This window comes from Macaca mulatta, chromosome 19 (assembly GCF_049350105.2).
Source record: "Macaca mulatta isolate MMU2019108-1 chromosome 19, T2T-MMU8v2.0, whole genome shotgun sequence".
NCBI lineage: Eukaryota > Metazoa > Chordata > Mammalia > Primates > Cercopithecidae > Macaca > Macaca mulatta.
In genome coordinates this window covers 22,249,339-22,275,418 of record NC_133424.1, presented here as the reverse complement: position 1 = coordinate 22,275,418, position 26,080 = coordinate 22,249,339, and the positions used below count along the sequence as shown (strand labels likewise).

The following is a 26,080-nucleotide window of genomic DNA, read 5'->3' as shown; positions in this document are numbered from 1 at the left end:
AGATTGCACCATTGCACTCCAGCCTGGGCAACAAGAATGAAACTCTGTCTCAAAAAAAAGAAAGAAAACTTCAGGCCAATATCCTTCATAAACACTGATGTAAATATTCTTAGCAAGGTTGGGCGCAGTGGTTCATACCTGTAATCCCAGCACTTTGGGAAGCTGAGGCAGGTAGATCACAAGGTCAGGAGTTCAAGACCAGCCTGGCCAATTGATGAAGCCCCGTCTCTACTAAAAAAACAAAAAAAAATCTCCATTGCATTACAGCCTGGACGACAGAGCAAGACTCCGTCTAAAAAAAAAAATTAAGTGGGCGCAGTGGCGGTTGCCTGCAATCCCAGCTACTCAGGAGACTGAGTCAGGAGAATTGCTTGACCCCAGGAGGCAGAGGTTGCAGTGAGCCGAGACCGCACCACCGCACTCTGCCTAGGCAGCAGAGCCCTCTGTTTCCAAAAAAAAAAAAAAAAAAAAAAAAATGCTCAGCAAAATATTGGATAATCAAATCCAACAGCCAACAGCACGTCAAAAAGCTAATCCACTATGATCAAGTAGGCTTTATCTCTGGGATGTAAGACTGGTTCATCATAAACAAATCAATGTGATTTATTACATAAACATATTGAAAGACAAAAACCACAAGATTATCTCGATAAAAAAAAAAAAAACCAAACTTTCAACAAAATTTAACATTGTTTATGTTAAAGCCCTCAATCAATTAGGCATTGAAGGTACATACTTCAAAATAATGAATTATCTATGACAAACCCACAGCCAACATACTGAATGGACACAAGCTGGAAGCATTTCTCTTTAAAAAATGGCACGAGACAAGAGTGTCTTGTCTTACCACTCCTATTCAGCATAGAATTGGAAGTCCTGGCCACAGCAATCAGGTGAGGAAAAAAAAAAAAAAAGGCATCCAAATGGGAGGAGAAGTTGTCAAGCGATCTTTGTTTGCAGACAATATGATTCTGTATCTAGAAAAGACGATAGTTGTGACAGAAAAGCTCTTTAAACTGACAAACAACTGCAGAAAAGTTTCAGGATACAAAATAAATGTACAAAAATCAGTAGCATCCATGTACATCAACAATATCCGAGCTAAAAGCCAAATCAAAAACAAAAATCTCATTCACAACTGCCACAGAAAAATAATTATCTAGAAATACAGCTAACCAGAGAGGTGAAAGATCTCTATGACAAAAATAAAAAAACAAAACAAAACAAATTGTTTAAATAAGTCAGAGATGAAAAACAAATGGAAAATCATTTTATGCTCACGGATAGAAAAGATCAATATCATTAAAATGGCATACTGCCCAAAGAAATCTACAGATCTAATACTTTTCCTATCAAACTACCAAAAATATTCTTAACAGAACCAAAATAATCTATTTTAAAATTCATATGGAGGGCTGGGCGCAGTGGCTCAAGCCTGTAATCCCAGCACTTTGGGAGGCCGAGACGGGCGGATCACAAGGTCAGGAGATCGAGACCATCCTGGCTAACACGGTGAAACCCCGTCTCTACTAAAAAAATACAAAAATCTAGCCGGAAGGCGGGCGCCTGTAGTCCCAGCTACTCGGGAGGCTGAGGCAGGAGAATGGCGTAAACCCGGGAGGCGGAGCTTGCAGTGAGCTGAGATCCGGCCACTGTACTCCAGCCTGGGAGACAGAGCGAGACTCCGTCTCAAAAAGAAAAAAAAAAAAATTCATATGGAACAAAAAAAAGAGCCCAAATAGCCAAGGCAATCCTACACGAAAGGAACGGAGCTGGAGGCCTTACATTACCAAACATTAAACCACAGGGCTACAGTAAAAAAAAGCAGTATGGTACTGGTACAAAAACAGGCTCAGCAACCAAAACAACAGATTAAAGAGCCCCAAAATTATTCTGTACACTTACAACCATCTGATCTTTGACAAAGCTGACAACAGGAATTTGAGAAAAATTCCTTATTTAATAAATTTTGCTGGAATAACTAGCTAGCACTACGTAGAAGATTGAAACTAGACCCCTCTCTCACACCATATATAAAAATCAACTCAAGATTGATTAGGCCAGGCACCGTGGCTCACGCCAATAATCCCAGCACTTTGGGAAGCCAAGGCAGGCAGATCGGCTGAGGTCAGGAGTTCGAGACCAGCCTGGCCAATATGGTGAAACTCCATCTCTACTAAAAATACAAAAATTAGCCGGGTGTGGTGGTGGGCACCTGTAATCCCAGCTACTCAGGAGGCTGAGGCAGGAGAATTGCTTGAACCTGGGAGGTGGAGATTGCAGGGAGGTGGAGGATGCGGAGAGCCAAGATCGTGCCACCACACTGCAGTCCGGCAACAGAGCAAGACTCCATCTCGGCAAAAAACAAAAAGAAAAGGTAAGCAAAAGATATCAACAGATTACTTTTCAAAAAAAGACATACATGTGGTTAACAAGCACATAAAAAATTGCTCATCACTAATCATTAGAGAAATGCAAACAAAAACCACAATGAGGCATTATCTCACACAAATCTGAATGGCTATTATTCAAAACTCAAAAAAAATCACAGATGCTGGTAAGGTTGCAAAGGGAATGTTTATACACTGCTAGTGGGAGTGAGAATTAGTTCAACCATTGTGAAAAGCAATGTAGTGATGTATCATATAAGTAAAAACAAATTACCATTTGACCCAGCAACCTCATAATTGGGTATATACCCAAAGAAATATAAATTATTCCGTCATAACACATGCACATGCATGTTCATTGCAGCACTATTCACAATAGCAAAGACATGAAATCAACCTAAATGCCTGTCCATAGTAGACTGGATAAAGAAAATATGGTATGGGCAGGTATGGTGGCTCATGCCTCTAATCCAACACTTCGGGAAGTCAAAGCTGGTGGATTGCCAGAGCTCAGGAGTTTGAGAGCAGCCTGAGCAACATGGCAAAACCTCATGTCTACAAAAAATAGAAAAAGAAAAAATTAGTGGGTGTGGTGGTATGTGACTGAAGTCCCAGATACCTAGGGGGCTGAGGTAGGAGGACTGCTTGAGCTCAGGAGATTGAGGCTTCATTGAGCCTAGATCACGCCACTCCATTTCAGCCTGGGTGAAAGAGTAAGACCCTTTCTTCAAATATAAATAAAATAAAAGATTCAATAAAAACAAAATATGGTACACAAGCATCATAGAATACTATGTGGCGGAAGGAAGGAAGGGAGGGAGGGAGGGAGGGAGGAAGGGAGGGAGGGAGGGAGGGAGGAAGGAAGGAAGGAAGGAAGGAAGGAAGGAAGGAAGGAAGGAAGGAAGGAAGGAAGGAAGGAAAGAAAATCACGTCCTTTGTAGCAACATGGATGGAGCTAGAGACCAGTATTCTTAGAAAACTAATGTAGAGATAGTAATCCCAGCACTTTGGGAGGCCGAGGTGGGTGGATCACCTCAGGTCAGGAGTTTGAGACCAGCCTGGCCAACATGGTGAAACCCTGTCTCTACAAAACTACAAAAATTAGCTGGGTGTGGTGGCAGTCGCATGTAATCCTAGCTACTTGGGAGGCTGAGGCAGGAGAATCGCTTGAAACCAGGGAGGTGGAGGTTGCAGTGAGCCGAGATTATGCCACTGCACTCTAGCCTGGGAGACAGAGCAAGACTCTGTTTCAAAAAACAATAATAATAAATAAATTCATGTTACCATTTATAAGTAAGAGCTAAATAATAAGAATGCATAGACACAAAGAGAACAATAAATACTGAGGTCTAGTTCATGGTGGATGATGGGAGGACAAAAAAGATCAGAAAAAATACCTGTTTGGTGCAATTTTTAGTATCTCAGTGACAATATAATCTGCACACCAAACTCCTATGACACAATTTTACCTATATAACAAACCTGCATGTGTACTCAGGAACAAAAAATAAAAGTTAAAAGGAAAAAAAATCCATGAGTTTGGGAGAGTGCAATGTAGGAGGTAGGACTGGTTTGTACTACAGCTCACGGCCCAGGTGTGACTCTACTCTAATTTATTTCTGCATTCATGCAGGCCGATGAGATTATGGACAGGTGGTCCAGAACCCTAGGTTGGTGGAGAAAACAGGTTGCTGCTGCAGATTCAGTGTCTGGGGGTGAGGATATGCCAGGAGACTTGTAGACATTTGTGGGCCAAAAAAAATTAGGATCAAAAATGCTGTGGTGAAATTCCTGAGGGTGGTGTCCAGCCCTAGGAGTGGTATAGACACCTCAATGCTAGTGGGTGTGTTTGTGAGTGGGTAGAAATCTTGTGCTGACAGCTGTGGAAGAAGGGAATCTGCCATCAGAGCTTCTTTCCTTTAAGTTTTCAGTCCTCTCTCACCCTGGGAGGATACCTAGAATCACAAAACAATGGGCACTGTGACAGAAAAGCAGAGCCTCCCAGAGTTTCATTCCAGGCCAGGCCTCTGTGGTATCTTTCCTCTGGCACCAAATCCGTAGAGTTTACTGAACACCAAGATTCTCCAACATCAACTCATTGTCTAAAATTTGCATTCTGACACCACCCATTCAGCACAGACCCTGATTCAGGACTCAGTCGCACAGTATTCTCCTTACAGCAGATGTCAGTAACAAACTCAGTGAATCCATCTACACTCCTGAGCTACTGTTTAAAAATTGGGGACTCCCACAACCTCCCTCAAGTTCAATGATTTGATAGAGCCACTAACAGAACAAGCAAAACAACATAGTTATGTTGACCAGTTAATTATAAAAGATACAACTCAGAAAAAAGCAAAATGGAATAAATGTATAGGACAAAAAAAAAAAAAAATGGGTGGGGAAAGATGAAGCACATAGATAAGCCAGGTAAATAGCTGTGATTAATAAAATTCTCCATCCTTTGTGTGCTCCAGAAACAGTTTATGGAAAGAAACACCTTTTCCATTATAACTTAGATGGTGCCCTTTTTTTACCGATCACATAGCCAGACACAAACTCTGCACATTTTCTTCTTTTACTCATATAAAAATCAGCTAAATTTGCCCAGGCACGGTGGCTTATGCCTGTAATCCCAGCACTTTGGGAGGCCGAGGTTGGTGGATCACCTGAGGTCAGGAGTTCAAGACCAGCCTGGCCAACATGGTGCAACCTTGTCTCTACAAAAATGCAAAACATTTAGCCAGACATGATGGCTGGTGCCTGTAATCCCAGCTATTCAGGAGGCTGAGGCAGGAGAATCACTTGAACGCAGGAATCGGAGGTTGCAGTGAGCCGAGATCATGCCATTGTACTCCAGCCTGGGCGACAGAGTGAGACTCCATCTCAAAAGATCTAAACTCTAGTTATTTCATCCTCAATTTGCCATTTCCCTCACACCTTCTTTTTAATGTTTGCTCCTCCTTATGAAAGAAAGTCCTTGTCTGCCTAAGCTTTGCAATCCTTAAAGATATTGTTAGTACTTCCTCCTGTTGCAATATTCCTTTGGAATTTCTTTTTTTTTTTTTTTTTTGAGACGGAGTCTCGCTTTGTCGCCCAGGCTGGAGTGCAGTGGCCGGATCTCAGCTCACTGCAAGCTCCGCCTCCCGGGTTTACGCCATTCTCCTGCCTCAGCCTCCCGAGTAGCTGGGACTACAGGCGCCCGCCACCTCGCCCGGCTAGTTTTTTGTATTTTTTAGTAGAGACGGGGTTTCACCATATTAGCCAGGATGGTCTCGATCTCCTGACCTCGTGATCCGCCCGTCTCGGCCTCCCAAAGTGCTGGGATTACAGGCTTGAGCCACCGCGCCCGGCCGCCCACCGCGCCCGGCCGCGGAATTTCTTTTTTTTTTAACATAAATCTAACTTTGTTTATATTTCACAAAGTCTAGAAACTATCTCATAACAATAACAACTTCGTCTTCAGCAAGAACGTCTGAGACCCCTTCTATTTTAACCTTAACTGCCTGTGGATCCCCAGCTTTCCAGGGCTCCATAACATCTCTCAGGATAAAAGCTTTTTTCATGGCTGGGACATCTGCAGGGGCGGCTCCCCAGAAATAATTAACTGGGCCTTTAATAACCTTTTTTTGCAGGCTCAATATTAGCCTTAGCTTAGAGTCACTGGGCTCAAGTTTTAATTTCTATGACAGAGTTACTCACTTGGTTTTTTTATTTCACTATTTCTCTACCCACTTAGAGAATCCAGGGGGCAGAAATTATTTCTGTGTTTTTTTATCAGCATCTGATTGGCTTAACAGCAATGTGTCTCTAAGAAATAGAAGCTGAGTTGGGTGAAGACAATTTTAATGTCTTTGAAAAAGAAGTACAACAGGAGACTCCTCTCAGCCCTGGGGCAGCCACCTTCTTTCTTAAGAGGCTATACTCCATAACTCAGGTTGTGATATAAGGAAAAAAAAAAGACCCAGTAGCTGATATTCACTAGACACTCTAGCAGATATAGCCATGGTGCGTATCTTGGTTTATCCCCAGAAAATACTGAAGCCCAGGACCAAGAACAAAACTACAAAACTACAGGGTGGGTGAAGACGTCTCACCTCATAGTTTCCAAAGGGAAACTTTGACCCAAAAACATTCTGATAAGATCTCTGTGCCTATACAAGATAAAAGCAAAGAGGAACAATTTTTTTTTTCACACTACAGCGTCAGGGAATTATACTTTGCTTTCTTCTCATGGAAAGTATTTACAAAAGAAAACAAGTATTTTAAAAGTGCCATCCAATGTGTTGTCAAAAATGATTAATTAAAACATGGTATAAAAAATGTAAATTGGCCGGGCGCGGTGGCTCAAGCCTGTAATCCCAGCACTTTGGGAGGCCGAGACGGGTGGATCACGAGGTCAGGAGATCGAGACCATCCTGGCTAACACGGTGAAACCCCGTCTCTACTAAAATACAAAAAAAAATTAGCCGGGTGTGGTGGCGGGCGCCTGTAGTCCCAGCTACTTGGGAGGCTGAGGCAGGAGAATGGCGTGAACCCGGGAGGCGGAGCTTGCAATGAGCTGAGATCCGGCCACTGCACTCCAACCTGGGTGACAGAGCGAGACTCTGTCTCAAAAAAAAAAAAAAAAAAAAAAATGTAAATTGAAGGATGAATAATTGATAATGTGAATTAGAGAGGGAAAACTGGCATTCAGGAATGTCAGAATAAACTGAAAATTTAGTATTTTATTATTTACTATTTTTGCAAGCCACAGTTAGGCTGAAGAAATGATGGGGGTGGGGGGACGGTGGTCGGTAAAACTTGAGACTCTGCTTGGGACACATGTAAAAAACGCTGCGGAAAAGGCCGGGCGCGGCTCACGCCTGTAATCTCCACACTTCGAGAGGCCAAGGCAGGCGGATCATCTGAGGTTAGGACTTCAAGACCAGCCTAGCCCACGTGAAACCTCCTCTCTACTAAAAATACAATAATTAGCCAGGCATGGTGGAGGGTTCCTGTAATCCCAGCTACTCGGGAGGATGAGACAGGGGAATAGCTTGAACCTGGGAGGCGGAGGTTGCAATGAGCAGAAATCTCGCGCCTGCACTCTAGCCTGGGCGACAGAGTGAAACTCCTTATCAAAAAAAAAAAAAAAAAAAAAAAAGGAAAAAAAAAATCAGCGGAAAATTAATCTCCTGTGGCTTGTGAAAATAATTAAGTGGCAGGCAACTAGACTGAGGTGGCTCTAGTCCCTGGATTTCGACTTTAAAGAAATTTAACTCAAATACATGTTTTGTTTTGTTTTTTGAGATGGAGTTTCGTTCTTGTTGCCCAGGCTGGAGTGCAATGGCGCAATCTCGGCTCACCGCACCATCCACCTCCTGGGTTCAAGCGATTCTCCTGCCTCAGCCTTCCGAGTAGCTGGGATTACAGGCATGCACTACCATGCCCGACTAATTTTGTATTTTTAGTAGAGACGGGGTTTCTCCATGTTGGTAAGGCTGGTCTCCAACTCCCGACCTCAGGTGATCCGCCTGCCTGGGCTTCCCAAAGCGCTGGGATTACAGGAGTGAGCCACTGCGCCTGGACTCAAATGCGTGTTTTTATAAATTACTAAATTGGGGGAAACAAAATTGAGGCTTAGCCAACTATAAACTACCAATTAACCTCTGCTTACATAACAAGGAAATGTCCACCTTGATCGCACAAATTAAGAAACTATGCAACTGTACCTAACCAATTATTGAATTTGATTTTCTTTATCGCACCTTATTAAAGTTTTTTCTTGGCTCAAGCCTGTAATCCCAGCACTTTGGGAGGCCGAGACGGGCGGATCACGAGGTCAGGAGATCGAGACCATCCTGGCTAACACGGTGAAACCCCGTTTCTACTAAAAAATACAAAAAACTAGCCGGGGGAGGTGGCGGGCGCCTGTAGTCCCAGCTACTCCGGAGGCTGAGGCAGGAGAATGGCGTGAACCCGGGAGGCGGAGCTTGCAGTGAGCTGAGATCCGGCCACTGCACTCCAGCCTGGGCGACAGAGCCAGACTCCGTCTCAAAAAAAAAAAAAAAAAAAAAAAAAGTTTTTTCTTCAAGTCCCTGCTATGGACGACAAATGACAAACATAGCTGGGTACTCTACAATTTTTTTTTTTTTTTTTTTTTTTTTGAGACGGAGTCTCGCTCTGTCGCCAGGCTGGAGTGCAGTGGTGGCATCTCGGCTCACTGCAACCTCTGACTTCCTGGTTCAAGCGATTCTCCTGCCTCAGCCTCCTGAGTAGCTGGGATTAAAGGCACGTGACACCACGCCCGGCTAATTTTTGTGTTTGTAGTAGGGGCGGGGTTTCACCATATTGGCCAGAATGATCTCGATCTCCTGACATCGTGATCCACCCGCCTCGGCCTCCCAAAGTGCTGGGATTACAGGCGTGAGCCACCACGCCCGGATTTGTGAATCACTATTTAATTAAATTCTTTTTTTTTTTTTTTGAGACGGATTCTCGCTCTGTCGCCAAGGCTGGAGTGCAGTGGCACGATCTCGGCTCACTGCAAGCTCCGCCTCCCGGATTCACGCCATTCTCCTGCCTCAGCCTCCCGAGTAGCTGGGACTACAGGCGCCCACAACCGCGCCCGGCTAATTTTTTTGTATTTTTAGTAGAGACGGGGTTTCACCGTGGTCTCGATCTCCTGACCTTGTGATCCGCCCGCCTCGGCCTCCCAAAGTGCTGGGATAATTAAATTCTTTAATGTTTTTGCGGTGACTTCTGTACATTTTTAATAAGAGAAAATAGGCCGGGCGCGGTGGCTCAAGCCTGTAATCCCAGCACTTTGGGAGGCCGAGACGGGCGGATCACAAGGTCAGGAGATCGAGACCATCCTGGCTAACATGGTGAAACCCCGTCTCTACTAAAAATACAAAAAACTAGCCGGGCGAGGTGGCGGGCGCCTGTAGTCCCAGCTACTCCGGAGGCTGAGGCAGGAGAATGGCGTGAACCCGGGAGGCGGAGCTTGCAGTGAGCTGAGACCCGGCCACTGCACTCCAGCCTGGGCGACAGAGCGAGACTCCGTCTCAAAAAAAAAAAAAAAAAAAAAGAGAAAAGAGAGACTCAGAACCCCACAGACCAAAGCTCTTCCCATTCACGAACCCCGCACCCCGGGTCAGGATTCTCCCCTGTCTACCCTCCCGTGGTCCCTGCACAATCTCGGGAGACGCGGCGCTGCAGATGCTGAGCTGCCGAGAGACGGCTCCAGGCCAGGGCAGTCACTGTGCAGGGAAAACAGAGGACGCCCGGGGTCCCGGCTGTCAGGGCAGCCGCCATCTTATGGCTGAGGGGGACTGAGGCCGAGCTAGCCAAGGAAAACTCGGGCTGATTGTGGAGCTGACTGCGAAGAGGCCCGAGTCCCGCCACAGCCACTTCCCACCGGTTCCCACTAGCCCCTTCCCCTCTCCCGGGATGTCGGACCCGGCACTCTCACCATTTCTAGGCTTCCAGGGGGACCTGGCGTCTTAGCTGGGGATCTCCCAACGCCTGCAGGTCACAGGGCCACAGAGGCTGGGCCTCTAGGAGAAGAGGACACAGACGGGGAAGACGAGACCTGCAGCTCTGACTGAAGCGAGAGACAAAGTCCCCGCCAAACCCGGAAGCCGCCCTGTCCGCTCCAGCTTCGTGTCTGATTGGACGGTTTCCAGCCCAGCGCCCCTGATTGGGTAACGTTTAAGGCCCCGCCCCTTTAGACCCTGAGTGACAGGAGACGTGATCTGATGCTAGACTGAATGAAGAGTGACAGCCTAAGATGCAGCCTTTTCAGGCAGGGCTTCCTCCCTGAGATAAGCCAGGCCCGACCCAGGGGTATTTGAATTTAACCTTGTGTGTAAGGTCATATGCGTTTATACATAATACATTATATGACGGAGCGCGGTGACTCACGCCTGTAGTCCCAGCTACTCGGGAGGCTGAGGCAGGAGAATCGCTTGAACCCGGGAGGCAGAGGTTGCAGTGAGTCGAGATCGCACCACTGCACTCCAGCCTGGGCGACAGAGTAAGACTGTCTCAAAAAAATAAAGAAAAAAATACTCTATATGGTTATTCACGAAAAAAAAAATAATAACAATTATTTTAAAATTTCAGCTTTCCTGACCTTCCTGGCTTCTGGTTTTTTGATCAGGCAGCCTGAGATTTTAAGAAGGAGGTAATCATGGCCGGGTGCAGTGGCTGACACTTGTAATCCCAGCACTTTGGGAGGCCGAGGCTGGCAGATCACCTGAGATCAGGAGTTCGAGACCAGCCTGACCAATATGATGAAACTCTGCCTCTACTAAAAATACAAAAATTAGCCCGGTGTGGTGGCAGGTGCCTGTGATCCCAGCTACTTGGGAGGCTGAGATAGGTGAACCCAGGAGGCGGAAGTTGCATTCAGCTGAGATCCCTTTGAACTCCAGCCCGGGCAACAAGAGCAAAACTAAACTCCGTCAAAACAAAAAAGAGGCAATCTTCTAAAATAGAATGTGAGCCAAATGTGAATTTTAAATTTTCTAGTAGCCAAACTTTAAAAAGAAAGAAGAAACAGGTCAAACTGACTGTAACCCAACATATCCAAAATATTACTATATGAGCAATGCGTAATTATTAATATAGCATGTATATAGATGGAACTATATCATTGGAACCAAGTCTGGAATTTTTTGGGGGGGAAATTTTTTTGAGATGGAGTTTCGCTTTTGTTGCCCAGGCTGGCGTGCAATGGCACGAACTTGGTTCTCCGCCTCCTGGATTCAAGCAATTATCCTGCCTCAGCCTCCTGAGTAGCTGGGATTACAGGCATCTGCCACCATGCCCAGCTAATTTTTGTATTTTTAGTAGAAACGGGGTTTCTCCATGTTGGTCAGACTGGTCTGGAACTCCCTACCTCAGTTGATCCACCCGCTTCGGCCTCCCAAAGTGCTGGGATTACAGGCGTGAGCCACCGCACATGGGCTACTAAGTCTGTTTTTTGCCTTTCCAGCACATCACAGTGTAGACCGAGTCACATTCCAGACACTCAGGAGCCACACATGAAGTGTGCCTCTGATGTTATGCAGGTGAAGGGCCTGAACAAATTTATTCTGCCAGTGTGAAGGAAGGGCCTCTTCCTAACAACATCTCTCTTCAGTTTCGAAGTTGGAAAAGATAGTGGCCGTAGAAAGAGCAGAGGGCAGCAGGAATAAATTAACCACAAGTAGCCCACCTTCCTTCCAGAGATCAGAAAGGGAACAAAGGATGATAGGTCTGGAGGAGAAGAAAACTCTAAGTCTTCATATCTGTACATACTCTTGACTTGCAATGTTTATATATAGAGAAAATAGATTAAAAGCAAACACATTTTGCTATTTGGCCTTGAACGTAATCATTAGGCCTCCTGGATTGACGTGATTCTCGTGCCTCAGCCTCCGGAATACCTGGGATTACAGTCGTGTACCACCATACTCAGCTAAATTTTTTGTATTTTTAGTAGAGATGCGGTTTTGCCATGTAAGCCAGGCTGGTCTTGAGCTCCTGGCCTCAAGTGATCCGCCCACCTCACCCTCCCAAAGTGCTGGAATTACGGGCATAAGCCACTGTGCCTGGCTATGATATATTTTTACATTTATGGTTTAGGTGATGTGTCCTTCTTCTCTGTCAGGCCCCTGCCAAAATGTGGGATGCTGACATATCCCTGGACCTAGCACCTAGGTAATGTGACTCTTGTATTTCACATAGGCCCCACGTATTTTGAGTACTGTGACATATGACTAGACCAAACACCTAGAAGATGGGAGGCACCTGTCTATGCCCTGTAAACAGGGTGTTAGCCCTACCATTCTCAAGAGCCTTATGACATATCTCTGTATTCATCACCTAGGAGATGTGACTCTCCTCTGCTGCCTGCATCCTGCCAACAGGAAAGATTGTGACATAACATTTGACTCCGCAACAAGGGTGATGTGTTTTCTTTTCCTGGGTCCTGTTCACAGGGAGTCTTGTGACATATCACTGGGCACAGCACCCACGTGCTGTGACTCTGCTGCCTGTGCCCCCCTTTCAGAACAGGAATGTAACGTATCTCTGGCCAAGCACCCAGGTGACATGACTCTTCTTTCTAGTTTCTGCCGTGAGAAAAGATTGTGACGTATCTCTGGCCCAGCACCAAAATGATGTGACTCTCTTGCTCACATACTCTATGCACAGGTGGGATTGTAAAATATATATATATTTTTAGCTCATAGGTGAGATAACTCTCATACCTCAAATCAACAAATAGGGGACATACTGTCTTTCAAAGCTAGGCTTAGGGAAATACATAAGATTCTGGGTCTCCTCCTTGTATGAGGGTCATAGTGGATTACCACTCTCGTATATCATATAAACCCTTGGTGGTACAGAGAGTGTCATGGCAGGGCCCAGCACACAGGTGACATTGCATTTCTTGTATACACACCGCATCATCTATTAGGATTGTCACCTGACACATGGATGGAGCCTATTGGTAAGGTCTTGAATCTCACACGTGGATGCAGTCTACAGTTGAAATTGTGATTGTCATAGTTGAACGTCCAGCTGAACTTGAGATGGTGACTCATTTCTAACCTAGCTCCTCAACAGGTGAGAACTCTTTTATTTGGAACCAGCCAGTTATAGAGATGTTGACTCTCATACCTGGGCTTAGAACCACAGGTACAATCATGGGTCCATACCATCATGAAGGTCACAGAGTGGTTTGCAACTCTCATTAATAGTGTAGAAAGCTCTTGGGTGGTATTGAGAGTCTTAGCAGAGCCCAGCACACAGGTAAGACTGTGAGGCTCACATGCATACCCAGCCAATAGCAAAACTTGTCACCTTTCCATGTGAACACAGCCCACTGTTGAGGTCCCAAGTTTTCCTTGTGAAAACAGTCAAAAGTTGTAAAACTGACTCATATGTGGATTTGGTTCAAAGGTGAGTTGGTGACGCCCAGACCTCTATCCAACACACCTGTGAGTCTGTGGCTCCAGTGAGCATTCACAGTCTGCACAAGAAATTGAGACTCTCACAAACAAATCAAGTGCACCATTGAGATTGTGACTCTTGTACTTAGACCCAACATACAGGAGCTGTTGACTCTCAAATTTAGAACTGGGACATGTGTGAAATTGTTAATCTAATTTCTAAACCATCCAGGTGTGATTGTGACACATGCCTCTGCTCAGTACTTGAGTAATTTAATTTGACTATCCTCCCTGGGCCCAGTTCATAGTTGCAATTGTGACATATTGCTGAACCCAGCAAATAGGTGATGTGACTCCATACTCCTGCCTTGGTGCTGCCCACTGGGGGCATTGTGACATATCACTGGGCCTTGCATCCAAGTGATATAAGTGTCTCCTTTTAACCAGCCAGTAGCAGAGAGTCTGTGTCTCTTTGCAAGGCTTTGGCAAACAGATGAGTTTCTGGGTCTTCTTTTTGTAAAGACCATGCAGAATTGGCATTCGCTTGCATATTGTGCAAAACTCTTGGGTGGTACAGAGAGTGTCATGACAGAGCCTGACACACAGTTGAGGTTGTGTTTCTCATATGCACAACACAGCAACCCTTAGGATTGGAACCCCCCCACACACACACATATACAGAGCTCACTGCTGAGGTTCTTAATCTCGTAATTGGATACGGTCTGCAGTTGAAATTGTGATTGTCATATGTTAATATCCAGCCAGAGTTGAAATGACTAGATATTCACACATGGCTCAATGGCTATGAGCTTCCTGCAGCTCATAGTCAGGTAAGAAATCTCTTATCTAGACTCAGCCAACTGGAGACATATTGACTCTCATACCTGAGCTTAGGGCCACAGCTCAGGGTATGATCATGGGTCCATACCAACATAAAGTTCTCAGACCAGATTGTAACTCTCTCTCTTTTTTTTTTTTTTTTTTTTTTTGAGATAGAGTTTTGCTCTTGTTGCCCAGGCTGGAATGCAATGGTGCGATCTCAGCTCACCACAACCTCTGCATCCTGGGTTCAAGTGATTCTCCTGCCTCATCCTCCCGAGTAGCTGGGATTACAGGCATGTGCCACCACACCCGGCTAATTTTGTATTTTTAGTAAAGATGGGGTTTTTCCATATTGGTCAGGCTAGTCTTGAACTCACGAACTCAGGTGATCTGCCTTCCTCAGCCTCCCAAAGTGCTGGGATTACAGGCTTGAGCAACCACGTCCGGCCAGCAACTCTTATGCATACAGTGTAAAGCCCTCAAGTAGGAGAGATTATGTCCTAACAGATCTCAGCACACAGGTGAGATTGTGACACTCACGTGCAAACCCAGCTGACAGTAATGATTGTCATCCCTCCACATGAACACAACCCACTGTTGAGATTCTGAATCTCAAAGCCAACAGAAGTTTCAAAAATTGAAAAATTGACTTTCATCCTTGAATCCAGTGTACAGATAAGCTGGTGGCTCTCAGACCAAGATTCAGCACCCCTGAGACTTGAGAGACTGTGAGTCACTAAAGAGACACAGTCTAGAGGATGGATGGAAGGTCTCGTGCACAGATCAAGTCCACAGTTGAGACTGTGACTCCTGAACATAGATGCAACATAAAGAAGGTGTTAATTCTCATACGTGGAACCTCGACATGTGCAGGATGGTTAATTTCATTTATGGACCTTCCTGCAGCTGTGATTGTGACATTCGCCTCTGTCCAGCACCTGAGTTTTTTGACTCTCCTGCCTGGGCTCAGCCCGCAGATTGGATTGTGACACATTGCTGAACCCAGGATCTAGGTGATGTAAATTTATTCTCCTGCCTTGGCGCTCCCCACAGGAAGCACTCTGACATATTACTGCAGCTAACATAGGGGAACCATAACCAGGTTATGTGACTCTCCTGCCTGTCCCTTGCCTACATGGGCCATTGTGACATATTGTTGGGTCTAATGCCCATGTCATGTAACTCTCTTGCCTAGGTCCTGCCTACCGGAAGTATTGTGACATATCTCTGTGCCCATCACACAGGTGATGCGACTCTCTTCCTGAGGGGTTCCTGTTTACAGGGAGTATTGAAGGAGATTGCTAGCCACAGCAACTAGCTGATGTGGTTTTTCTCTTCTTTCTAGGTTTTGCTCATGGGGGAGATTATGACATATCATTGGTTCCAACACCAAGGTGATGTTCTTCTTTTGCATTGGCCCTGCCCTCAAAAAGCATTGTGACATATTGCCAATCCCAACAGCAGATTGATGTGAGTTTTCTGCCTGGACCCCATTAACAAGGGGCATTGCAATGTACCTCTGGGCTCATGAACTATTTGATGTGACTCTTCTTTCTTGCCTAGGCTTTCTCCATAGAAGATATTGTGACATAACTCTGGGCCCAGCAGCTAAGTAACATGGCTTTTTTCTTCTGCTTGGATCATGCCCACAGAAGGGATAATAGCTTATCACTAAGCCCAGCACACATGATGCAATTTTTTTTGCCTGGTCTTTGCCGACAGAAATCATTTTGACATATTTCTGAGTTCATCATCTAGTTGATGTGACTCTTCCTATTTTCAGACTTGTTCACAGTGGAGATTGTGACATATTGCTGGGCCCAGCTCATATGTGATATGATTCTCTTCTCATGCCTGGGTGCTCCCCACTGGAGTGATTGTGACATATAGGTTGGCCCTGGCCCTAGTTTACGTGACTTTCCTCTTCTTCCTTAGCCCTGCTCACCTGGGGGCATTATAACATATCTGAGCCCATCACCTAGGTGATATGACTCTCTTGCCTAATCTTCTTCTCCGGGGGTAGTGTTTTATGTTGTCAAACCCAGCAACTAGGTGATATGACTTCTCTACTGCTTGGGCTCTGCCTAATAAGAAATTGTGATGTATCACTGGGCCTATGTTTTGTAATGCTCCTCTCCTCCCTGGGCTGTACATACATTGCTATTGTGACATGTCTGGGTGCAATGTCTAGGTCATGTGAGTTTCCTGCATGGGTCCTGCCCACAGGAGCATTATCACAATATCACATATTGATACTCTCACAAGTAAACAGAGCACACTTCTGAGGTCCTGACTCTCACACACAGATGCAGTTCAAAGTTGGAATTGTGATGGTCACATGTAAACATCCAGCCACAGTTCAGATGGTTATTCATTTCTTTTTTTTTTTTTTTTGAGACGGAGTCTCGCTCTGTCGCCCAGGCTGGAGTGCAGTGGCCTGATCTCAGCTCACTGCAAGCTCCGCCTCCCGGGTTTACGCCATTCTCCTGCCTCAGCCTCCCGAGTAGCTGGGACTACAGGCGCCCGCCATCTTGCCCGGCTAGTTTTTTGTATTTTTTAGTAGAGGCGGGGTTTCACCGTGTTAGCCAGGATGGTCTCGATCTCCTGACCTCGTGATCCACCCATCTCGGCCTCCCAAAGTGCTAGGATTACAGGCTTGAGCCACCGCGCCCGGCCAAGATGGTTATTCATTTCTAAACCTAGCTAATAGGCAGGGGAGAACTGTTCTATATAAACCCAGTTACTTGGAGAGATGTTGACTCTCATACCTGGGCTTAATTTCACAGGTACAGTCATTGCTCCATACCAGCATAAAGGTCTCAGAGTGGAATGCCACTTTACTGTATATCATATAAATTCATCAAGTGGTACAGAGATTGTGCTAACAAGACCCAGCACACAGGTGAAATTGTGACACACATAGTCACATGCAGATGACAGTAAAAACTGTTGTCCTTCCACATGACAGCCCTCAGTTGAGGTTCTAAACCTCACACCCAGAAGAACTCACAAGTTGAATATTTGACTCTCACACATGGATTCTGTCCACAGGTGTGTTGATGACTCTTAAGACCAAGATAAACACACTTTAGAGGCTGCGACTCCACCAAGGGGACACAGTTTGCAGGAGGAATTGAGTCTCCCATGCAAGGGTCCAGTCCACGATTGAGACTGTGACTCACATACTTTTACCTGACATACAGATGTTGACTTCATACCTAAATCCAGGACATTTGGGAGACTGTTAATCATATCTGTGGACTTTCTTGCAGGTGTAATTGTGGCATAAGATTCTGCCCAGTACCCGGGTGATTTCACTCTCCTGCCTGACCCAAGCCCAGAGATGTGATTGTCACATATCACTGGACCCAGCAGCTAGGTGATGAAATTATATTTTTCTGCCTTGGTGCTGTCTGCAGTGGGGCTTTGTGATGTGTCACTGAACCCAGTATCCAGGCTTTGAGACTCTTCTGCCTGTGCCCTGCCCAGATATGCCATTGTGGTATATTGCTGCATCCAACACTATGGTCATGTAACTCTCTTGCCTGGGCTCTGCCTACAGAGGGAATTGTGACATATCTCTGCACCTATTACTCAGGTGATGTAAGTCTTTTCCTGCATGGTCTCTGTTCACCAGGGGGATTTTGACTGACTCATAGGCCCAGCACCTAGCTGATATGACTATTCTTTTTAGGTTCTGCCTGTAGGGGAGATTGTGACATATCACTGGGCTCAACATCAAGGTGATGTTTTTCTTCGGCTTTGGCCCTGCCCTTGAAAGGCATTGTGATGTATTGCTGAGCCCAGCACCAAGGTGATGTCCAGCTCTTGCCTGAATCCTGCCCACAGGGGGCAGTGTGACTTATTTCTGCTCTGGGACTGTCAACAATTTGATGTAACTTTATTCTTTTACCTGGGCTTTTAGCATAGGAGAGATTGTGATATATCTCTGAGCTCAGGACATAGGTGACTGTCCTCTTCTGCCTGGGCCATGCCCACAAAAGGGAGAGTGACTTCTCACTGGGCTCAGCACACAGGTGACGTAATTCTTCTTCCTGATCCCTGCTCACCGGGGTTATTATGACATATCTTTAGGCCCATCACCTAGATGATATGACTCTTGTTTTCTTCCTAGGACCTTTTGACAGAGAGGACTGTGATATATCACTTGGCCCAGCACCTATGTGATGTGACTCCTCTCATAACTGACCCCTGCCATCTAGGGTGACTGTGACACACTTACTTACCCAAAACTTACTTACTCAAAACTTACTTCCTATCCACAGATTACTTCCTATCCACAGATGGGATTACTTCCTGCTTACTTCCTATCCACAGATGGGATTACTTCCTGCTTACTTCCTATCCACAGATGGGATTGTGACATACCTCTTTGTTCAGATCATAGGTGCAATGATGACTCTAATACGTCAAACCAGCCAATAAGAGATATACTGTCTTTTCTAGCTGGGTTTAGAGAAACAGGTAGGATCCTGGGTCTCCTGTTTCCATAAAAAGAATATCAAATTGGCCAGGTACAGTGGCTCACGCCTGTAATCCCAGCACTTTGGGAGGCCGAGGCGGGCGGATCACAAGGTCAGGAGATCGAAACCATCCTGGCTAACATGGTGAAACCCCGTCTCTACCAAAAACACAAAAAATCAGGCGGGCGTTGTGGCAGGCGCCTGTAGTTCCAGCTACTTGGCAGGAGAATGGAGTGAACCTAGGAGGCGGAGGTTGCAGTGAGTCGAGATTGCACCACTTCACTCCAGCCTGGGTGACAGATAGAGACTCCGTCTCAAAAAAAAACAAAAAAAAAAGAATATCAAATTACCACTCTCTTGCATATGGTATAAAGTAGTTGGGTGGTACATAAAGTGTCATCACATGGCCCTGCACACAAATGATACAGTGTTTCTCATAGGCACACCCTGTGAACCATTAGAATTGTCACCCTCACACATGAACAGGGCCTACTTTTGAGAACACAGGTAAAACTGTGACTCTCCTATGCACACTCAGCCAACAGTAAACATTGCCACCCTCCCACATGGAAACGATCAGCTGTTGAGGCTGTGAATCTCACACGTGGAAGTAGTCAAAAGTTGGAATTGTGACTCTCATACATGGATCTGGTCCACAGGTAGAATGGTGACTCAATGACCAGGATTCAGCACACCTGTGAGGCTGTGATTCAGATATTGAGACTCAGTTTGCATTTGAAATTGTGTCTTCATGCAGGGATACAGTCTACCATTAAGATTGTGACTCATGTACTTGGACCCAACTTAAAAGAGGTCTTGACTTTCATACCTGGAGCCAGAAAATGTATGGAATTTTGAACCTTATTTCTGGACCTGCTTGCAGGCATGACTGGACCTTTGTCTAGCACCTGAATGATTTGACTCTCCTGCCTGGTTAAAGCCCCAAAATGGACTTGTGACATATGCCTGGTCAAAGCATCTAAGGTATTTTACTCTCCTGCATAGACCCTGTCCTCAGGGAGAATTGTGACATATTGCTGGACTGATCACCTAGGTTATATAATTATTCTCTCCTGCCTGGGCCCTTTACACAGGGTGGATTGTGACATATTGCTGTGCCCTTCATGCAGATAATGTGACTTTCCTGCCTGAACCCTGCTCACAGAAGGCACTGTGAAATACTGCTGGGCCCAGTACCCAGGTTATGTGACTTTACTGCAAGAGCCCTGCCCACAGAGTGGACATTGACATATTTTTGGTCCAGCATTCAGGTGATCTGAATCTCTTGCCCAGTCCATTCATAGAGGTTAAATTTTGACATATGCATTTTCAAGCTTTTAGGCATTACAGTCAAGCTTGTATGGGAACCCAGCCAATAAGAGTAATTCTGACTCTCTTAGCTGTATTTTGGACAGTGGGTAGGGTCCTGGATCACCTATTTTTAGAAAGGTCACAGAGGTTTATAAAATGTATGTATAACTGGCTAGGCGCGGTGGCTCACACCTGTAATCCCAGCACTTTGGGAGGCCAAGGAGGGTGGATCACCTGAGGTCAGTAGTTCGAGACCAAACTGGCCAATATGGTGAAACTTCATCTCTACTCAAAATACAAAAAATTAACTGGGTGTGGTGGCATGCAGCTATAATCCTAGCTACTTGGGAGGCTGAGGCAGGAGAATCGCTTGAATTCGGGTGGCGGAGGTTGCAGTGAGTTGATATCATGTCATTGCACGCCAGCCTGGGTGACAAGAGCGAGACTCCATCTCAAAAAAAAAAATTATGCATAACCTATAAATACTTTGTGTGCTACAGAGAATGCAGTAATAGGGTCTACCATACTGGTGAGATTGTGACTTCTCACAGGCATACCAAGCCAACAATTAGGATTGTCATTTCCAAACATGAAGGAAGCATACTAGTGATGTCCTGAACCTCACACGCAGATGCAGTCCACAGTTAAAATTCTGACTGTCGTATGTAAATCTGGGAATAGGCTGAATAGTGACTGATTTCTGGACCCAGCTCAGAGACATAGTGATTAGTTGCATACCTGGACCTAGCCAATAGGAGACATGTTGACTCTCACAGTTAGCCTTCAGACAATGGGTGAGGTCCTGGGCTTTCTACTTGTATGAAAGTCACAGAAGATTATAAAACTCATGTATATTGTGTGATCCCTTCCAGTGGTACAGAGAGTGTCATAACAGGTCCCTGTGCAAAGTTAAAATTGTGATTCTCATAGGATCACTCAGCCAACAGTGAGGACTGTCATTCTCACAAATGGACAAAGACTACTGGTGAGGTCCTGAGGATCACATGTGGATGCAGTTCACAGTTGAAACTGGGACTGTCATATGTGGATCTGGCTACAGGTGGAATGGTGACTCATTTCTGTACCCAACTCACAGGCACAGTGAGAACTCTCATACCTGGATCTAACCAATAAGAGAGATGTTAGCTCTCATTCCTGGGCTTAGGACAATGGGTAAGATCATGAGTTTATACCAGCACATAGATCCGAGAGTGGATTGTGACTCTCAGGCGTACCATATAATGCCCTTGGATGGGACCAAGAGTGTGGTAACAGGACCCAGTGCACAGGTGAGATAGTGACTCTGGTATGCACACCCAGTTCACAGTAAGAATTTTCACCCTCTTAAATAGCCACAGTCCACTGTTGAGGTTCTGAATCTCACACTCAAAGGAGTTGAAAGTTGGAATTGTGACTCTCATATGAGGATCAGGTCCACAGATGAGATAGTGAATGTTGGACCAAGATTCAACACACCGGTGAGACTGTGACTCTTCTACCAGGACACAATCTAAGAATTGAGGCTCTCATGCACAAATCCAGTCTATCATTGAGATTCTGACTCACATACTTAAGACCCAACACTCAGAAGGTCTTGACTATTATCCCTAGAGCTGGATGTGTTTGGGATTGTTTATCTCATCTCTGAATCTTTCTGCAGATGTGATTGTGGCATATGTTTTTGCCCATACCCTGAGTGATTTCAGTTTCCTGCCTGAGTCCAGCCCACAGATGGGACTGTAACACATACTGAGGCCAAGCAGCTAGGTAACATGACTCTTCTCATCTGCCTGAACCTTTCCCTTAGAAGTAACTGTGACATATTTCTGAATCCAGCACCTAGGTGATATGACTCTCCTCTTGTGCCTAGGCCTTCCCTACAGGAACGATTGTGTCATATCACTGAGCCCAGCACCTAGGTGATGTGCTTCTTCTGTTGTAGTTCTCCCCACGTGAGACATTGTGACATATTTCTGGACCAATTATATAAGTTAAATGACTCTTCTCTTCTGCCTGGATCTCACCCTCAGAAGAACTTATGACATGTTGTTGGACCCAGCACCTAGGTAATTTGAGTCTTTTTTGGTGTCTGACCCCTGTCAATAGAAGGGATTTTTAAACTATGGTTTAACCTAGCACACAAATTTTGTTACTCACTTCTTTTGCTAAGCCCTGCTAACCATGGGAATTACAACATATTGCTGAAACCAGGATAATGCGGCAATCCTCTCTTGCCTGGGCCTTGCCCACAGTGGGTGTTGTTACATATTACTGGGCTCATCTTCTAAGTAATGTGACTGTCCTCTTCTGCTTGGGATCTGCCGACATGAAAGATTGTGACATATTTTTAGGCCCAGATCCCAGTTGATGTGACTCTCTTCTTTCTTGATCCCACTCATAGTGCAGATTGACATATTCCTGTCCTAGCATCCAAGTGATGTGACTCTTCTGCCTGGTTCCTACCTACAGGTGGGATTGTGACATACACCTGGGACATGCTCACTGGTGCAATGATGACACTCATACCTCAACCCACAAAACAGGAGAAATATTGATTTTCTCTGCTAGGTTTAGGGCAACAGGTAAGGTCTTCTTCTGTTACTTGTGTGAAGGTCAGAAAAAAGTACAATATTCATGCAAATTGTATAAAGCTTTCAGTTAGTACAGAGAGTGTCATAACAAAGCCCAGCACACAGGTGAAATTTTGACTCTCAAATGCACACCCAGCCAATAGTTAGAAATTTTACCCACACACAAGTCTTTAGCACACTGTTAAGGTCCCATATCTCACATGTAAATGCAGTTCACAGTTGGAATTATGACTGGTATATGTGGATCTAACCACAGGTCGGATAGTGACTCACTTCTGGACCCATCTGACAGCCGCAATGATGACTCTAATACCTGGATGCAGCAAATTAGAGACAGGTTGACTCTAATACCCGTGCTTAGGGCAACGGTACAATCATGGATCATACCAGCACAAGAGTCTCAGAGCAGACTGTGACTCTCAGGAACATTATACAAAGCCTTTGAGTGGTATACAGAGTATCGTAACAGTGCCAATCACACAGGTGGGACTGTGATTCTTGTATGCACACCCACCAAAAAGTAAAAGTTGTCACGCTCCCAGATGGATACTGCTCACCTTTAAGGTTCTGAATCTGACACTAAGAGGCAGTTGAAAGTTAAAATTGTCACTCTTTTACATGGATCTCATCCACAGGTAGGTTGATGACTCTTGGGAAAGAATTCAACATGCCCGTGAGCCTGTGACTTTCATACCAGGGCACAGTCCTTGGGTGGGATTGGGACTCTCATGCACAGATCCAATGTATCATTGAAATTATGAGTCCTGTACTTGCACATAACTCACAGGAGATGTTGACTCTCATGCCTAAAGCTGGGACGTGTGCAGAATTGTAAATCTAACCACAGGACCTTCTTGCATGTGCGATTTTTACATACCCATTTGCCTAGCATTTGAGTAATTCCACTCGTCTGTGTAGGCCAAGCCCTTAGATGGTGTTGTGACATGAATTGAGTCAAGAATCTAGGTGATGTAACTCTCCTTCCTGGGTGCTGCCCTCAAAGGAGATTTTGACATATTGCTGGGCCCAGCACATTAGTCGTGTGAATCTTTTCTCCTGCCTGGTTGCTACACACTGGGAGCACTGTGGCCCAACACCAGGTGATATGACTCTCCTCCCATATCTGGCCCCTGCCCACCTTAGGGATTGTGACTTATCACTGTGCTCAGCACCCAGGTGAAGTGAATATCCTCTCCTTTTTGGCTTCTGCATACAGGGGGCATGGTGACATATTGCAGTGCCCAACATTACGATAATGCGATTTAACCGCATGAGCAATGTTCATAGAAAGGTATTGTGACATATAACTGGACCCAGTACCTAGATAATGTGACTCTCCTCTCCTGCTTGGGCCCTGCATATAGAGCAAATTATGACATATTGCTGAGTCTAGCACCTAGGTGATGTGACTCTCCTGCTTTAGCCTTGCTCACAGAGGACTTTTTGACATATCTCTGGGTTCATCACCTAGATGATGTGACTGTCTTCTTCTGCCTGTGCTTTCCCCACAGGAAAGCCTGGACCATATCACTGGGTTGAGCACCCAGGTAATGTGACTCTTTCTCTGTGCCTTGCCCACAGGGGTCATTGTGACATTTCACTAGGCCCAGCATTTAGGTGATGTGACTGTCTTGCCTGGGTCCTGCCCATAGGGGAACTGTGAAATATTTCTGGTCCAGTACCCAGGGGATGTGATGCTCTAGCCTGGTCTCTGCTCCCAGGTGGAATTGTGACATATACGTACGCCCAGCTAACAGGGATGAGGAGGACTCTTGTACCTGGACTCAGCTAATCGGAGATATTGCAACTTTCATAGCCAACGTTAGGGCAACCAGTAATGTCCTGGGTTTCCTAATTGTATGAATATCAAAAAGGATTGCATCACTTACTCATACTGCATAAAGCACTCGAGTGTACAGAGAGTATTGTAACAGGGCTCAGCACAGAGGTGAGATTGTGACTCTCCTATGCACACCCAGGCAACAGTTATAACTGTCACTCTCTCACATAGACACAGCCTGCTGGTAAGATCCTGAATCTAACTCATGAACACAGTTCACAGTTGGAATTGTGATTATCATATGTGGATAGAGCCACCAGTCAAATGTGGACTCATGTATATGATGACTCTACGAACAACAGAAATAAAAAAGGAATCTCTTATATGCACTCATGGGGTACACTTATATGTAGAGAATTTTGCTGCCAACATTATATACAAAAAACTTTCACCTTGATAGGTAAAAGATGAAGGGCTAATGTGGGTGAGAAGTTTTAATGAAACATTTGTTGCCTCATAATATCAGAAACAGAATATTGATCCACTACTTTTAACCTACTTCATAAGTGAAAAATAACTTATTCAGAATGGGTTAAAGAGCATTGCCAGCAGGCCATTACTCTTCTGAATGGGCATCATTTTTTTTTTTTTTTTTTGAGACGGAGTCTCGCTCTGTCGCCCAGGCTGGGGTGCAATGGCCAGATCTCAGCTCACTGCAAGCTACGCCTCCCAGGTTTAGGCCATTCTCCTGCCTCAGCCTCCCGAGTAGCTGGGACTACAGGCGCCTGCCACCTCACCTGGCTAGTTTTTTGTATTTTTTAGTAGAGACGGGTTTCACCGTGTTAGCCAGGATGGTCTCGATCTCCTAACCTCGTGATCCACCCATCTCGGCCTCCCAAAGTGCTGAGATTACAGGCTTGAGCCACCGCGCCCAGCCGGCATCATTTCTTAGATCCTTTTTTCCATGGCTAAGCGTAAATGAAGCAATGATCAGAAATTTATCCCCCAAAATAGGGCTCTATAGCAGATTATAATGTAAAGGCTATGGTTACGCAAAAGAGTGTTAGATGTTGTTACTAAAGTTGTGCTAAATAAGATAATTTCTTTTGATTACTTACTGGATAAACAGAGAACTACCTTTGCAGTTGCTAATACTTGTAGTTGCACATGGTAGAATACATTGGGCATTACAGAGATGCAGTTGTAGGGGATTAATGAACAGTCTGCTTGGTTGAAATGAGTAGATCATTATCTAGCTAATTATTTAATCTATTTAATTTTTGTTGGTTGTTCATGGGGGCCTTGGCTAAGAAGCATGGTTTCAACTCTTCTTCTTTTTTTTTTTTTTTTTTTTTTTTGTGATGAAATCTCACTCTGTAGCCTTGGCCGGAGTGCAGTGGTGTAATCTTGGCTCACTGCAACCTCTGCCTCCCCGGTTCAAGCGATTCTCCTTCCTCAGCCAGCTGAGTGGCTGGGATTACAGGCGTGTACCTCTGCACCTGGCTAGTTTTTAGTATTTTCAGTAGAGACTGGGTTTCACCATGTTGACCAGGCTGCTCTTGAACTCCTGACTTCAGTTAATCTGCCCACCTTGGCCTCTCAAAGTGCTAATATTACAGGAATGGGCCACTGCGCCCGGCCAGTTTCAACTCTTGGTATTATCCTCCTGATAATCAAAATAGTAGTCTCCCTACTACACCGTATTCTCTCAAAAGTTATAAAGGTTCACATGCAGTCATCTCTAGAATGTCAAATGGTCTCTCTTTAACTGGAATGA

At 45.2% G+C, this 26,080-nt stretch overlaps 1 protein-coding gene across 2 annotated transcripts in view; it reads right to left on the bottom strand.

Annotated features, from left to right (window-relative positions):
* Positions 1-26,080, bottom strand: part of LOC721315 (uncharacterized) — a 219,091-nt gene that overhangs the window by 26,295 nt on the left and 166,716 nt on the right. Inside the window, exon 1 of one of the 2 annotated variants that reach the window (XM_002801165.4) lies at positions 9,847-10,051. The exons of the other annotated variant lie outside the window; for it this stretch is intronic. Coding sequence (XP_002801211.4) covers positions 9,847-9,849 — 3 coding nt within the window. The 5' untranslated portion in view covers positions 9,850-10,051. Of the gene's footprint in view, positions 1-9,846; positions 10,052-26,080 lie in introns of those variants that run through there. 2 annotated transcript variants of the gene reach the window in all.